This window comes from Pseudophryne corroboree, chromosome 2 (genome assembly GCF_028390025.1).
Source record: "Pseudophryne corroboree isolate aPseCor3 chromosome 2, aPseCor3.hap2, whole genome shotgun sequence".
Classification (NCBI taxonomy): Eukaryota; Metazoa; Chordata; class Amphibia; order Anura; family Myobatrachidae; genus Pseudophryne; species Pseudophryne corroboree.
The window spans coordinates 561,739,363-561,755,792 of record NC_086445.1 but is presented as its reverse complement, the minus strand read 5'-3'; the positions used below and the strand labels follow the sequence as shown (position 1 = coordinate 561,755,792).

The window sequence follows — 16,430 nt, the reverse complement described above, 5'->3', positions numbered from 1 at the left end:
ATGCCTGGTGAAAATACCAAAAAAAATCAGCTCTTCGGTGTGGAAGTATTTCAACAGAAATGCGGACAACATTTGTCAAGCCGTGTGTTGCCTTTGTCAAGCTGTAATAAGTAGGGGTAAGGACGTTAACCACCTCGGAACATCCTCCCTTATACGTCACCTGCAGCGCATTCATCATAAGTCAGTGACAAGTTCAAAAACTTTGGGCGACAGCGGAAGCAGTCCACTGACCAGTAAATCCCTTCCTCTTGTAACCAAGCTCACGCAAACCACCCCACCAACTTCCTCAGTGTCAATTTCCTCCTTCCCCAGGAATGCCAATAGTCCTGCAGGCCATGTCACTGGCAATTCTGACGAGTCCTCTCCTGCCTGGGATTCCTCCGATGCATCCTTGCGTGTAACGCCTACTGCTGCTGGCGCTGCTGTTGTTGCTGCTGGGAGTCGATGGTCATCCCAGAGGGGAAATCGTAAGACCACTTTTACTACTTCCACCAAGCAATTGACTGTCCAACAGTCCTTTGCGAGGAAGATGAAATATCACAGCAGTCATCCTGCTGCAAAGCGGATAACTGAGGCCTTGGCATCCTGGGCGGTGAGAAACGTGGTTCCGGTATCCATCATTACTGCAGAGCCAACTAGAGACTTGTTGGAGGTACTGTGTCCCCGGTACCAAATACCATCTAGGTTCCATTTCTCTAGGCAGGCGATACCGAAAATGTACACAGACCTCAGAAAAAGACTCACCAGTGTCCTAAAAAAATGCAGTTGTACCCAATGTCCACTTAACCACGGACATGTGGACAAGTGGAGCAGGGCAGGCTCAGGACTATATGACTGTGACAGCCCACTGGGTAGATGTATGGACTCCCGCCGCAAGAACAGCAGCGGCGGCACCAGTAGCAGCATCTCGCAAACGCCAACTCTTTCATAGGCAGGCTACGCTTTGTATCACCGCTTTCCAGAATACGCACACAGCTGAAAACCTCTTACGGCAACTGAGGAAGATCATCGCGGAATGGCTTACCCCAATTGGACTCTCCTGTGGATTTGTGGCATCGGACAACGCCAGCAATATTGTGTGTGCATTAAATCTGGGCAAAATCCAGCACGTCCCATGTTTTGCACATACCTTGAATTTGGTGGTGCAGAATTATTTAAAAAACGAGAGGGGCGTTCAAGAGATGCTGTCGGTGGCCAGAAGAATTGCGGGACACTTTCGGCGTACAGGCACCACGTACAGAAGACTGGAGCACCACCAAAAACGCCTGAACCTGCCCTGCCATCATCTGAAGCAAGAAGTGGTAACGAGGTGGAATTCAACCCTCTATATGCTTCAGAGGTTGGAGGAGCAGCAAAAGGCCATTCAAGCCTATACAACTGAGCACGATATAGGAGGTGGAATGCACCTGTCTCAAGCGCAGTGGAGAATGATTTCAACGTTGTGCAAGGTTCTGCAACCTTTTGAACTTGCCACACGTGAAGTCAGTTCAGACACTGCCAGCCTGAGTCAGGTCATTCCCCTCATCAGGCTTTTGCAGAAGAAGCTGGAGACATTGAAGGAGGAGCTAACACAGAGCGATTCCGCTAGGCATGTGGGACTTGTGGATGGAGCCCTTAATTCGCTTAGCAAGGATTCACGGGTGGTCAATCTGTTGAAATCAGAGCACTACATTTTGGCCACCGTGCTCGATCCTAGATTTAAAACCTACCTTAGATCTCTCTTTCCGGCAGACACAAGTCTGCTGGGGTTCAAAGAACTGCTGGTGACAAAATTGTCAAGTCAAGCGGAACGCGACCTGTCAACATCTCCTCCTTCACATTCTCCCGCAACTGGGGGTGCGAGGAAAAGGCTCAGAATTCCGAGCCCACCCGCTGGCGGTGATGCAGGGCAGTCTGGAGCGACTGCTGATGCTGACATCTGGTCCGGACTGAAGGACCTAACGATTACGGACATGTCGTCTACTGTCACTGCATATGATTCTCTCCCCATTGAAAGAATGGTGGAGGATTATATGAGTGACCGCATCCAAGTAGGCACGTCAGACAGTCCGTACTTATACTGGCAGGAAAAAGAGGCAATTTGGAGGCCCTTGCACAAACTGGCTTTATTCTACCTAAGTTGCCCTCCCACAAGTGTGTACTCCGAAAGAGTGTTTAGTGCCGCCGCTCACCTTGTCAGCAATTGGCGTACGAGGTTACATCCAGAAAATGTGGAGAAGATGATGTTCATTAAAATGAATTATAATCAATTCCTCCGTGGAGACATTCACCAGCAGCAATTGCCTCCACAAAGTACACAGGGAGCTGAGATGGTGGATTCCAGTGGGGACGAATTGATAATCTGTGAGGAGGGGGATGTACACGGTGATATATCGGAGGATGATGATGAGGTGGACATCTTGCCTCTGTAGAGCCAGTTTGTGCAAGGAGAGATTAATTGCTTCTTTTTTGGTGGGGGTCCAAACCAACCCGTCATTTCAGTCACAGTCATGTGGCAGACCCGGTCACTGAAATGATGGGTTGGTTAAAGTGTGCATGTCCTGTTTATACAACATAAGGGTGGGTGGGAGGGCCCAAGGACATTCCATCTTGCACCTCTTTTTTCTTTCATTTTTCTTTGCATCATGTGCTGTTTGGGGGGTGTTTTTTGGAAGGGCCATCCTGCGTGACACTGCAGTGCCACTCCTAGATGGGCCAGGTGTTTGTCGGCCACTAGGGTCGCTTATCTTAGTCACACAGCTACCTCATTGCACCTCTTTTTTTCTTTGCGTCATGTGCTGTTTGGGGAGTAGTTTTTTGAAGGGCCATCCTGCGTGACACTGCAGTGCCACTCCTAGATGGGCCAGGTGTTTGTGTCGGCCACTTGGGTCGCTGAGCTTAGTCATCCAGCGACCTCGGTGCAAATTTTAGGACTAAAAATAATATTGTGAGGTGTGAGGTGTTCAGAATAGACTGAAAATGAGTGGAAATTATGGTTATTGAGGTTAATAATATTTTGGGATCAAAATGACCCCCAAATTCTATGATTTAAGCTGTTTTTTAGGGTTTTTTGAAAAAAACACCCGAATCCAAAACACACCCGAATCCGACAAAAAAAATTCGGTGAGGTTTTGCCAAAACGCGTTCGAACCCAAAACACGGCCGCGGAACCGAACCCAAAACCAAAACCCGAAAAATTTCCGGTGCTCATCACTAATAAATACCTGTACAATGAAACAAGTGCTTACACACTTAGGGTGTGTACACACGGTGAGATTTTTTTCTTAAGATTTTGACTATATAGTCAAAATCGTAAGAAAAGTTAGTGCAGATCGCAAGGTGAAAGTCACCTTGCGATCCCGATGCGCGGTCCCGCCAGGTCGGCATCGCAAGAAAAGATAGGCTGTGCAGGCAAGTCAATCCTTGCTAGATCGGTGTCCTATCTAGTTCATCTCACATGTCAATGACATCTCACATAAGCCAAAATCTCACATAAGCCAAAATCGTAAGCACACATAGTCCAGATCTCAAGAAAAGTTAGTCAAAATCTGTCCTATCTGGCCTCCGGGGAGTTCAAGGGAAATCGCAAGTAAAAATAGGACATAGCAAGGATCTCACCGTGTGTACACACCCTTAGAGCTGCCTTGCATGAGAAAGACTGTTAGCCATTCTGTTCCATTCTACTTCCAATTTGCACGACACCAAACATGATTCATCAATAACTACTTCATCAGAGGTGTTTTTGGAACTTTAGCTTTCATCATCCGTATTGCAGACTTCCTCTACTAGTATAGATTTCTAGTGAATATATTCAAGATGAATGGATTACTAGTTATTTAGATTTAGTGGTTACTGCTTTACTGTCCAGTTATAATGGCTTTAGGAAATTTGTCTTAAGGTGGCATAAAGTTCAAAAATTGGCTTCCAAGTATCCTTGCTACTTGCAAACAATTGAATCTCGCTCCTAATTTATGCAGCTCTGGAGTCAGGAAGAAACCAACATTTCCCTATCGATTTACTAGGTCCACTTTGTCAGAGGTCCAATTTTTTTTTATTTTTTTTTTTATTTTTTTTGGGGGGGGGGGGGGGGGGGGATTAGCTGCTTGGTGATAATTAAATATTTAGATATAAGCTCTCAGTAATTAGTGACACCCGAGTGGTACTGTAGTTACCCTTAGCACAGTATTGATAATAGTTTTATATTATATTGTTTGCCTTTATTATATTTAATTATTTACACTGGAGCAGAGCACCCCTGGATAGACAGCATGGGCAGAGCACCCTTGAGGACAAAGCAGCTCTAGCACTTTGATGGACAACACAGTTGTCCGCTCACTACAAGCTTCACAACTGGAGTGAAATGGCGTTGATCACCAGGGTCCCTATATAGAATCCAAAACCTTTGAGAATTCGGACAGTGGGAGGAGGACATTTTGCTTCAGTTTGGGATCAGAGTCAGGCAGGAAAACCCAAGACGTACTCTGATCCCAGCCCAGATCAGGAAGTTTGGGTGGATCCAGTTCTCAGAGAACCAGACCCGCTCATCTATTGTAAGTGTGTGTTAAAATATCTGCACCATTCCACTCTAAGCAGTTTTTTTTTTAGAAGTAATTTAGAGAGATTGAGGCTAATATCGTAACTTCCCACCATTAGCTGAAGACACATACACCAGGCCTTAACTAAAGAAGTATATCAATCTTCCTCACATCCTGACAGTAACTTCTGCAGGTAAGAACCGAAGATTAATAAAACAATTGTTTGGCTCAACTCTGGGATGAAAACACAATGCAGAGATTAGGGGTCTACTATATCCTCGATTTCTAGAGCTGCATTGCACCTCACACTTACAGTACCTCTACTTCCATTTGTACATTTTGGTATGATACAATATTCCAGCGTTCGAGATGACTGTTGTCACATGACTGACCCCTGCATCCCGAATCTAAGAGTCACAACACTTATAGGGGGTAAGTAGGCTAACCCTCCCCACCCCTACCGTAATCATCTTCTGGTGGCAGCTATAGCTAAATCTATGGGGGTATTGGCTAGGGTTAAGTCTCAGGTGGTGGTTGCAATGGCTAACCACCACCCTAGTGCCTAACCCTACCCTTAACCCCCCATTCCCTAACCCTAATACCCACAGTAATACTTACCTTTGAGATGTTAGCTGTTGGTGTCCCAGCGCCAGTCTCCTGAGCAGTGTCGGGATTCCAGCATCTGTCACATAACCACGGGCATCCTGACAGCCGGAATGTCAAACATACCCCGTACATTAAAAACACATTATAGTGACTATTCCCACAATTTTCAAAAAAAGTTAGTATTTGGGTCTAAACGAGAACATAGAGTTGAACAACATTTGATCCAAATTTTTTCTCCGTCAGTTTACTACCCTGTTAGCAGTTGTCTTGATGTCTATCACAGTACTCATACAAATGTGATTTTCACCCTACTAGGGTCCCCAGCTCACGCAACCCTCAAAACCCGCGAGATTCCGACAGTGGGATGACGTTTTGCCTCGTTCTGGTTTCCGAGTCTGGCGGGAAGTCCCGAGCCGGACTCTGATCCGACCTCGGAGCATGATGTTCGGTTCTTAGGGAACGAACCTGCTCATCTCTAATTAATACTGTTTCCATCTAAAAATGATAAATCATTATTGATTATATCTGGCCCAAGAAACAGTGTGCTCTAGATCTAAAACAACTATATTATTTATACATATTAAAAAAAATACTAAATATAGATACTAAAAGAACATGAAATGTAAAATTCTGCTAAATCTATTAAATAAAACTATAATAAATAAACAATGCTGCAACCAAAGTACACACTGACTACTGCTCCACTGGGATTCAATCCCTTGACCCTGTGTGCTGTTGTCCAGAGCTCTACTGATTGAGCTGTAGCAGCTCCTCTAAAAGCAGCAATAGCTCTGAAAGTAACTGTTAACTTTAATTGACAACTAAATGAAGTAATTTTTATGCGTTTATAAATTTCTCTGTGATGCCAATATTACTTATTTTAAAATCTAAAATGTATTGATAATTGCTGTGTATATACTTTATACTACCTATTTGAATGTTTAGATTAGAGATGTGCACTGGAAATTTTTCGGGTTTTGTGTTTTGGATTCGGTTCCGCGGCAGTGTTTTGGATTCGGACGTGTTTTGGCAAAACCTCCGTTAAAATTTTTTGTCGGATTCGAGTGTGTTTTGGATTAAGGGTGTTTTTTTTTTCAAAAGCCCCTCAAAAAAACAGCCTAAATCATAGAATTTGGGGGTAATTTTGATCCTTTAGTATTATTAACCTCAACAACCACAATTTCCACTAATTTCCAGACTATTCTGAACACCTCAATACTATTTTTAGTCCTAAAATTTGCACCGAGGTCGCTGGATGACTAAGCTAAGCGACCCAAGAGGGCAGCACAAACACCTGGCCATCTAGGAGTGGCACTGCAGTGTCAGACAGGATGGCGCTTCAAAAAATTGGCCCCAAACAGCAAATGATACAAAAAAAAGAGAAAAAGAGGTGCACTGTGGTCACTGGACGGCTAAGCTAAGCGACACAAACACCTCAATATCACAGGAATTATTTGTTCTAATTAATGGTATTATTGGTCCAAAGCACTGGAAGAAAATGACAAAAATCACTGATATTATTTGGCAAGATCACTGTAATAATTATAAATCACTGATATTAATTGGTAAAATCTCGCTATCGCCTGCCTAGTGAAGTGGAATCTAGATGGGATTTTGTACCGGGGACACAATAACTTCATCAATTGGTTAAATCCCACTGCTCTAATGGTGGAAAACGGGCACACGTCTAACAGTGCACTGATTATACTGAGAACGGATTATACTGATCACTGATGATACTACGGAGAACTGACAATGAGCAGCGAGAACAGCACTGGACTATTGTACTGTAGTATACTGGTCACCACAATGCAGCACTGACACTGAGCACAGATATTAAGCACTGATCAGGATACTAGAAGTGACACAGAGCTGCAAGATACAGCAATGGCCTACTGTACTGTACTATATGTATACTGATGGTCACCACAATTCTGCACTGTCCTACTATATACTGCTCACAATAATGCAGCACAGAGATAGTATACTTGACACAGAGCTGCAAGATACAGCAATGGCCTACTGTACTGTACTACTATAATTATATACTGGTGGTCCCCAGTCCCCACTATGCAGCACAGATATTTGCAGCACACTGAGCACAGATATGGAGCATTTTCAGGCAGAGAACGTAGATATTTTCAGCACAATGAGCACAGATTACGGAGATTTTCAGGGAGAGAACGCAGCCACGTTCAATCTCCAATGCACAAGTGAAAATGGCGGCGACGCGCGGCTCTTTATATAGAATATGAATCTTGCGAGAATCCGACAGCGGGATGATGTTCGGCCTCGTTCTAGTTCACCGAGCAAGGCGGGAAGATCCGAGGCTGCCTCGGAACAGTGTAAAATAGGTGAAGTTCGGGGGGGTTCGGATCTCGACGAACCGAACCCGCTTATCTCTAGTTTAGATGCCTAAGAATATCCACATTTTTATATTTTCTTTGTATGTTAAGTGCTGCTGGCAGTTTTCAAAAGGTAATGATCCCCTGCTACAGGTGTGTATTCCCAAGCAAACTTGATTGGACACAGTTTAAATACCAAGTGAGCTGCAAACTGAACACTTCTCCTGATGAAACCGCTGTCTCTACATTAGCGGATAAATGTATTGAGACAGAGCTAACCAAGCAGTAGCCATTGTCAGTCACTACAAAAAAGTGCAAACATCGTCAAGCACAGGTATGCCCAACCCCTCTGGTGAACTTTGCCAGGATCGCGATTCGCAATAAGCTATCTCACCACTCATTAGAAACGCCTCCAAGCCGGATGGCAAACCATTGTGGGAGCTCTTAACAGCAACCACTGTCAGCTTGCAAGCGCTACAGGAGACACAGCCCCATTGTCGCCGCTGGGACTGATTGACTACGTTTGAATTTTACCGTGTGGGGGGGGAGTACAATATCAGTTTTTACAGGGGTAGAAGCATAGCGTACCTGGCCAGACAACAAACAATACTCTGGGACTCCAATAGAGCTGTGGATGCGGTCTGAGACCGTGTTTAAGATTTATTGGATATATTGTTACAAACTGAATCATTCTAACCAAAACTAACACAAAACCAGTTATATACTGACTGTTTATTTATATATACAAACGGCAATTGCTTGTGTTCAAATACTGCTACTGCCTATATGACCAGTTGTTTATATATGATTTTTAAAGAATGCATTGTTATCTTACAATCTTTATATGTAATTAAACCTAACTTTTAAGCATCCTGAAAATTATTAGCGCTCCTTTGCTGTTACTTTATAACAAAGTAACAAATATTTCTGTTTAATATTTACCACCTACATTTTCTGAAGATTCAAAATCTTTGTACAACCTTGGAGCAGAAACACTTTCCTTCTTTCTGCCACGTTTGTTGGGTTTGGGATCTTTGAGTACTGTCTTCTCTACATCTACAGGTTCCTAAGAAGACAGAAACAGTTTAGTATGTTACAGTAGGTCTCAAATCCTAAAGTAAGTTTACACAGACAAGTGACAGCATAAAGGGAGACCTTTAAACTTGTACTACAGGTGAGATGTAGTTAATATCAGAATATAGATGCCGGGCTCCCGACGGCCGAGAATGCAGACAGCTGTGCCAGGGATATTCCCATTCATGGGTCCACGACAACCATAGAGTGGGAATAGAACCTGTGGCGAGGGCAGCGAGCCACTGAACCCACAAGGGGTGTTGATATTCTGGCCTCCGGGACTCCATCACCAACCCCTACAGATGTGTAGAAATGTTGGCCAGTAATTTGTTACAGTTTGAAGGAAAATATAAAATAATAATAATAATAATACATTCTTCTATTGACCGGACAAGTGGAATTGCCCATTAAATGCATTTGCTAACCTTTACATAGCTACTGCATAAAGCACATGTTTTGATCTGAAGTATCCCAAAATACTATAGTGAATATTTACCTTTCTTCCACCTGCATTCTCTGTACTTCCAATGGGTTCAGAATCTCTCTCTATGGTGAGAGCAGAAACAGCATTTTTCTTCTTTCTGCCACGTTTATTAGGTTTTTTATCTTGGAGGACTGTTTTCTTATCTACCTCAGATTCCTAAAAAAGATTAAAACATTTTAGTACATTACTTTACTCTAGCAGTAACCAAAATCATTCAGTGACATTTTGGAACTTAATGGGGAGATGTGACAAGAGTGGGGAAGGGAGCCAATGGAGTATTTGCCCATGGCAACCAATTCACATTAAAGTAAAATGTACAATTTGCATGAGCAGTTGATTGTTACCATGGGCAACTTCTCCACTCATTTCACTGTTTAGTACACCTCCTACATTGTGCAGAAGTGTAGACGTTGACCCTAGTAATACATTGCCATTTCTGTTATACTGTATTGCAATGCCCTTCAATTTTCTGTAGGAAAAAATAAAAAAATAAAAAAGTATCCTCCTGTAGGTCATAATTCCATATAATCAATTGCAGCTTCTATTATACTGTATTTCATGGCCCCTCAGTCTATAGAGAAAAATAAAAACACAACAACAACTTTCAGTGGTTTATTATTCCATATAATACCCATATTATCCTCTGTACAATTTTTTTTTATATATATATATATTATATATAATATATATATATTGCCTGGCAGAAAGAAGTGTGCTAATGGCATGAAACTTTGTAGACCATAAAACTATATACTCTACACTATATTTTTCCATTTATTTATTTAATATATTTATTAAGGCACTACAAAAAAAAAAAAAAAGCCTCATACTGGGTAAATATACTACATAAGAGTACAAAACACACACACACACACACACACACACACACACACACACGGCTGGTGCTACCCGCTTAGCAAAGGGATGCAACTCTCCCTGTTCTGCATGCCTGCCGATGTCCCCCTGCTACTGCGCATGTCATACTATGATGTCAGTTATGCGGAGGCGTAGAGCACTGTACCACTGAGGGCGCTGCTGCATTCTGTGACAGTGAGTCACTGTCACTCACACTGCAGTGCGCCACCCGCCAGCAGTCTCCTCTGACAAGCACACAGCTGTACATGGAACCCCCTATACCTGCCCTCCACATTTTAAAAGCTGGCACCGTGACCACTCCACTACAGTAATTTCTCCTGCGGCGCAGCCACGATGAGTAGCAGAATCAGCAGGCACCTCCAGCCCGAACTCCTAGGACAGGACTGCTGCGTTTTTTGCCATGGCTACACTTAGAGGGGATTCAGTCAGCGGGAGGCAGGTAGGGGTCACTGTGTATGTGCTGCGCAGAAGGGGAGGGGAGCGGTTTACTGTGTGTGGGGGTGAGGAGCAGTGACTAAGTGATTCAGGGGGTGAGCACTGGTGAGGGGTGAGCAGGTCACTATATGTGCTGCCCGGGAGGGGAAGGAAGGGGAGAAGGTCACTGTGCATTTATGGGGGAGGGGAGCAGTGATTGTGCTGTGGGGGGTGAGTACCGGTGCAATTTGCAGGTTATTATACATACGACACTGACTGCTATAATGTACATTGGGGGTACATCATCCAAATGGTACCGACTGCTGTTATATATGTAGCGCCCAGCGCTTATGACAGGCAGCAAATGTGAAATTGGACACCGGCCATTTTGTGTTTAGAGACTACATCTCCCAGACAGCCTTGGGTTTCAGAGGATATACAGAGAGACACGCAGAGGCTGTCGGGGGGTGGAGAAACAGGGCATGGGGAGGGGGGAGTGGAGAATGGAATGCTTTTGTCCAGAGGAGTGGAGGAGGAGATGGCCAAGGAGGGAGAAGGAACCATGTCTAAGATATAGCTAAGATGCAGCTGACAATGACTGGAGAATACTGGGGAAGAAGTCCACGTGACTGTACAGAAAGAGCCCTACGGAGAGGGAGAACCCCAGTCTGATGAAGTTAAGTGGCCTACAGAGGATAATGCATTTCAAACCTTCCTTTTTGACCCCTGGAGAGGACAGTTTGCAGAGGGACACACTTTGGAGGAATGTGAGATAAGTAACGGTTTACAGTGTTATGTTTCTTGGTAAAGACTGATAAATAGTAGCTAACAAAGTGTGTGATTTCACCAAGAATCAGTTTGTGGAACTACAAGTACCAGCATTGCTGAAAGTGCCAATTGGAACCTGTTAAAGTACCTTTTCAGTCAAGCTATAGCATGCAGAAGATAAGGAACTCTGAAATAACAGTGCACTATAGTGGGGGATGTATTGTCTAATGCTGTATGTGGTATGTGTGAAATTCCTTGTGATACTGCTGTTTTAAGTTGTCATTACCCAGTCAGTGATTGCAAAGGCCAGGGTGTTATCTGCATACAAAAGGGAAGTTCAGGAAGGGACAGACAGACAGGAGAAAGCAGATTCATGTGTTATGTTCATTTTTCTTATTACTGCATTATACACCCTTTAAATATGTGTGTGCATTACTGACCAACATGTTCCTATGCCTTTAGTATATGTCCTCTTTTATTGATCTACTATAGTCCCTTGTATATAAATGCATAAAAGCAATTGCTATTCCAGACCCTTTAATAAATGTGCCAGGGTGGCTTTTGCAACATATCCGTGTGATATATTCCTGTAGTGGGGTCGGTCTAAGCACGTGGTGGGCAGAGGGTTTCCCGAGTCTCCCTCTGGTGTTTCCAAAATTGAACACTTCCCAGAAGAGCACGTCACGTCAAGATTCGGGAGGAGGCACTAATACCAAGAGAAGTACAAGGTGAGAAGCATTGCAAAGCGGGAAGAGTTTAAATACACACCATTACCCAGAAAGCCCAGGTAAAGGGGTGTTACATATACCATATCACACTAACTGCTATTGAAATGTGAATTGATACTATTATGTGGCCACGCCCCTTCCCCATGAAGCCACGCCCACTAAGGGGCATCAAAATATAGATTTGCATACAAAAAAAAAAAGGCTCAGGCTGGCCCTGGACGACAGGCAGAGGAGTTGTCCGCTTGAAGCATCGTCCCAGCCCCTGTGAAAGCGACAGTGTTCAGGACCTTAAAAGGGGGTGGTGCTACATTGGAATGAGGGGGGTACACAGGACTGAGGGTGCAAACTTACAGAGGAGGATGAGCAGCTAGAGAGAAAGAATTCTAGGTATAAGGGGTACTACTGCTGGGTGGCATTGTATGTAAGGTGCGTTACTATGTGTTGTATAATGTTAAATAAGATTGTGCTACTGTGTGGTATACTGTAGTTTGAACCACCCCTTTTTTTTCAGCACATGCCATAGGCAAATTATGGGAGGGGGGGAAAAAAGAAAAAGTAAAGTATATTCTTTGCCGGGTGGCACCAAACACCCTAGCACCAGCCCTGCATACACACACAATGCAATTTCCATTTACAAGAACACGCACAAGGCATAATAAAGCAGAAGTGTGTTAAAAGTGCACCTTTCCACTTTAAGTGTTTTTTTTTTATTTTTAACAGAAACCATTTATAGATATGGAGGCAAATATAGTAAGCGCTTGAAACACACACACGGTGAAATCTCCAAGGTGGAAATGAAACTGAGGAATGGATCTCACATTCAACATTATTCTATAGTGCTAGTTCAAATATTTCCTTTTAAACCAATTGCTACATCAATAATCACTTATTTTGGAGGTGAATAAAATAGAGACAAAAGTATTAACCCAGATTTAATTCTTAGCTTACCTACAAGAAAACCAGGATTTTAGAAAAGAAAAGGTTTTAACTAGAGATGAGTGGGTTCGGTTCCTCAGGATCCGAACCCCCCCGAACTTCACCCATTTTACACGGTTCCGAGGCAGCCTCGGATCTTCCCGCCTTGCTCGGTTAACCAGAACGCTCCCGAATGTAGTCATCCCGCTGTCGGATTCTCGAGAGATTCGTATTCTATATAAGGAGCCGCGCGTCGCCGCCATTTTCACTCGTGCATTGGAGATTGAACGGAGAGGACGTGGCAGCGTTCTCTCCCTGAAAAGCTCCGTAATCTGTGCTCAGTGTGCTGCAAATAATCTGTGCTCAGTGTGCTGAAAATATCTACGTTCTCTGCCTGAAAACGCTCCATATCTGTGCTCAGTGTGCTGCATTGTGGGGACTGGGGACCACCAGTATAAGTATATACATGATGTGGCCATTCACTGGTACCTGGTGACAGAACGTATACTGGATTCCCCCACAATGTAACTTTATATCTGTCATCTATATACATGATGTGGTCATTCACTGGTACCTGGTGACAGAACGTATACTGGATTCCCCCACAATGTAACATTATATCTGTCACCTATATAATAATTATAGTAGTACAGTAGGCCATTGCTGTATCTTGCAGCTCTGTCACTGCAAGTATCCATTCCATATCTGTGAGCAGTATACAGTATATAGTATTACAGTGCAGCATTTTGGTGACTAACAGTATATAGTTGTACAGTAGGCCATTGCTGTATCTTGCAGCTCTGTGTCACTGCAAGTATCCATCCATTCCATTTTCTTCCAATGATTTGGACCAATAATACCATTGATTAGAACAAATAATTCCAGTGATAGAGGTGTTTGTGTCGCTTAGCCGTCCAGCGACCACAGTGCACCTTTTTTTCTCTTTTCTTTGCATCATGTGCTGTTTGGGGCCAATTTTTTTTAAGTGCCATCCTTTGACACTGCAGTGCCACTCCTAGATGGGCCAGGTGTTTGTGCCGCCCTCTTGGGTCGCTTTGCTTAGTCATCCAGCGACCTCGGTGCAAATTTTAGGACTAAAAATAGTGTGAGGTGTTCAGAATAGACTGGAACCGAATGGAAATTGTGGTTATTGAGGTTAATACTATAGGATCAAAATTACCCCAAAATTCTATGATTTAAGCCGTTTTTGAAAAAAACCAAAAACACCCGAATCCAAAACCCACCCGAATCCGACAAAAAATTCAGGGAGGTTTTGCCAAAACGCGCCCGAATCCAAAACACGGCCGCGGAACCGAATCCAAAACCCGAAAAATGTCTGGTGCACATCTCTAGTTTTAACAAGCACTATGTAGTCATCTGAAATTCAAATCAACTTCTAAACTTCACCTTATGGATTTCCTAATTAACATAATACAAGCAACAACATGGTTACAGACATTGCTGTTTGTAAGTGTTTGATGTTTGAAGTAGGTAGTGGCATTGAGGAACAGAGTTACAAGGGCGACTTATTATGAAGTCTTTTAAAGAGAATTTAAACATTTGAAGGTACAATAGGCAAAGAGTCTGATTGGACATGTTTTGGGGAAGCCTGGGCATTGGCAAAGCTGAGAGGGCAGGATAGAATGATGTGAGAACATATTTGAGGTGGCTTGATGTGTGTTACAGTATGCAAGTCTGAGCCTGTGGATGTTTTCTTTAATCTACAGTACAGTATACTTACTATGCATAACCACAAATTGGGCAGCAATAAACAGCCACCTCATTTCAAAATGTATCATATTAAACTCCCACCAACTACCTGGACTTAAACTCCCTCAAACCTCCATGAGAATTGACCTACTAAGTGAAAATAATGTTTTGAAAAATGGCAGTAGTGAGGGTTCTCTACTTAGGTTTTCAGCTATGCTTCGTGATCAGTCCCTTTGTCCAAGGGTAGTAAATGGTTAACAATTAATGGTTTACCACCGTTTGATTTCTGCCATTGATGGAAAATCGATGATGGTCATCTGCAATTGATGTCAGATTACTGGGAGCCAATTTTTCAACATAAACCCCTTCAAGTTCCACCATACCCAGCAGTAGGGATGGTGATTGAGGATACTATCTATGAATAACCCATTGATTGTCATCCCTCACACTGGTTATAAATCACTAACTTTCTATCGTGGGTGATAAAGTGTTATTATGCATGACCCCAGAACTAGAACTTCATTTTCCACAAGATTTTTCAGTGCAAAAAAAAAAAAAGTCCCGACACATTGAGAGCTGCAGGTACAGCACTTGTACAACATTGTAATTGCCTTCACCTACCATTTATGCAATACGCAAACCAAAATGCAACAACTTTGATAGAATATAGTGTGCCTTATATTATTCTCCTTAACCTAGTAGAACATATGGCTTGTTTATAGAACAGGGAAGGCAGTGTGATCTCAGTTAACTGGTAATCAATTACCTATATGCTTGTTATCTCTATCCACATTTATTTAATGTGTATATTAACTCACTATACCTACAGTAATTATATGAACTGCTTCTTTCTCAGTGTGTTTTACAATCACACCTTTGTATTTCTTGCCGACAGCCCTACTGCCCCATACTGTTTATCAAGTAGTTGCAGCCACCGTGCCTGCAGCATGGCGAGTCCACAAGGGGCTTTTTAGTGCTCGCCCCGCTGTCTGAATACTTATGGCCGGGATCATGACATATCCCGTGTATTCTTTCTTGCACTCTATTAATGGAGTCTTATATATGATACTTTAGTAATTGCTATGGTTTAAAATAAATGCAATATATTTTACATTGATTGAGTGTTCAAATGTAGCCTGGGGTGACCTCATTAGATTATTCTTATTTCAATTGATGAATAGATTCGCTTTACAGGAGGTCTTAAGTGTTTACAAATTATATGCTGGCATTACTCTTGAGCTACTAGAATATTCAGCACAGCCAACACTTCAGCACATTATTAAATGTCAGATTGTAAGTAGAGATGAGCGGGTTCGGTTTCTTTGAATCCGAACCCGCACGAACTTCACTTTTTTTTCCACGGGTCCGAGCGACTCGGATCTTCCCGCCTTGCTCGGTTAACCCGAGCGCGCCCGAACGTCATCATGACGCTGTCGGATTCTCGCGAGGCTCGGATTCTATCGCGAGACTCGGATTCTATATAAGGAGCCGCGCGTCGCCGCCATTTTCACTCGTGCATTGAGATTGATAGGGAGAGGACGTGTCTGGCGTCCTCTCCATTAGAATAGAGATAGATAGATTAGATAGAGAGAGATTGTGCAGAGTCGCAGACAGAGTTAGTTTACCACAGTCAGTGACCAGTGCAGTTGCTAGTTAACTTTTATTTAATATAATATATCCGTTCACTTCTCTCTGCTATATCCGTTCTCTGCCTGAAAAAAAAAACGATACACAGCACAGTCAGTCACACAGTGTGACTCAGTCTGTGTGCACTCAGCTCAGCCCAGTGTGCTGCACAGTCATCAATGTATAAATTAAAAGCTTATAATTAATTGTGGGGGAGACTGGGGAGCACTGCAGGTTGTTAGCAGGAGCCAGGAGTACAATTATATTAATTAACAGTGCACACTTTTGCTGCAGGAGTGGTGACCAGTGCCTGACCACCAGTATAGTATTGTTGTATACTACTAATATCTCTTTAAATATCAACCAGTCT

The 16,430-nt window shown here is 43.1% G+C and overlaps 1 protein-coding gene across 1 annotated transcript in view; it reads right to left on the bottom strand.

Annotated features, from left to right (window-relative positions):
• Positions 1-16,430, bottom strand: part of LOC135050979 (condensin-2 complex subunit hcp-6-like) — a 94,840-nt gene that overhangs the window by 41,780 nt on the left and 36,630 nt on the right. The window contains exons 3-4 of the mRNA XM_063957196.1: positions 9,036-9,179; positions 8,415-8,531 (exon numbers count right to left, since the gene is read on the bottom strand). Of these exons, the coding sequence (XP_063813266.1) occupies positions 8,415-8,531; positions 9,036-9,179 (261 nt within the window). The remainder of the gene's footprint in view (positions 1-8,414; positions 8,532-9,035; positions 9,180-16,430) is intronic.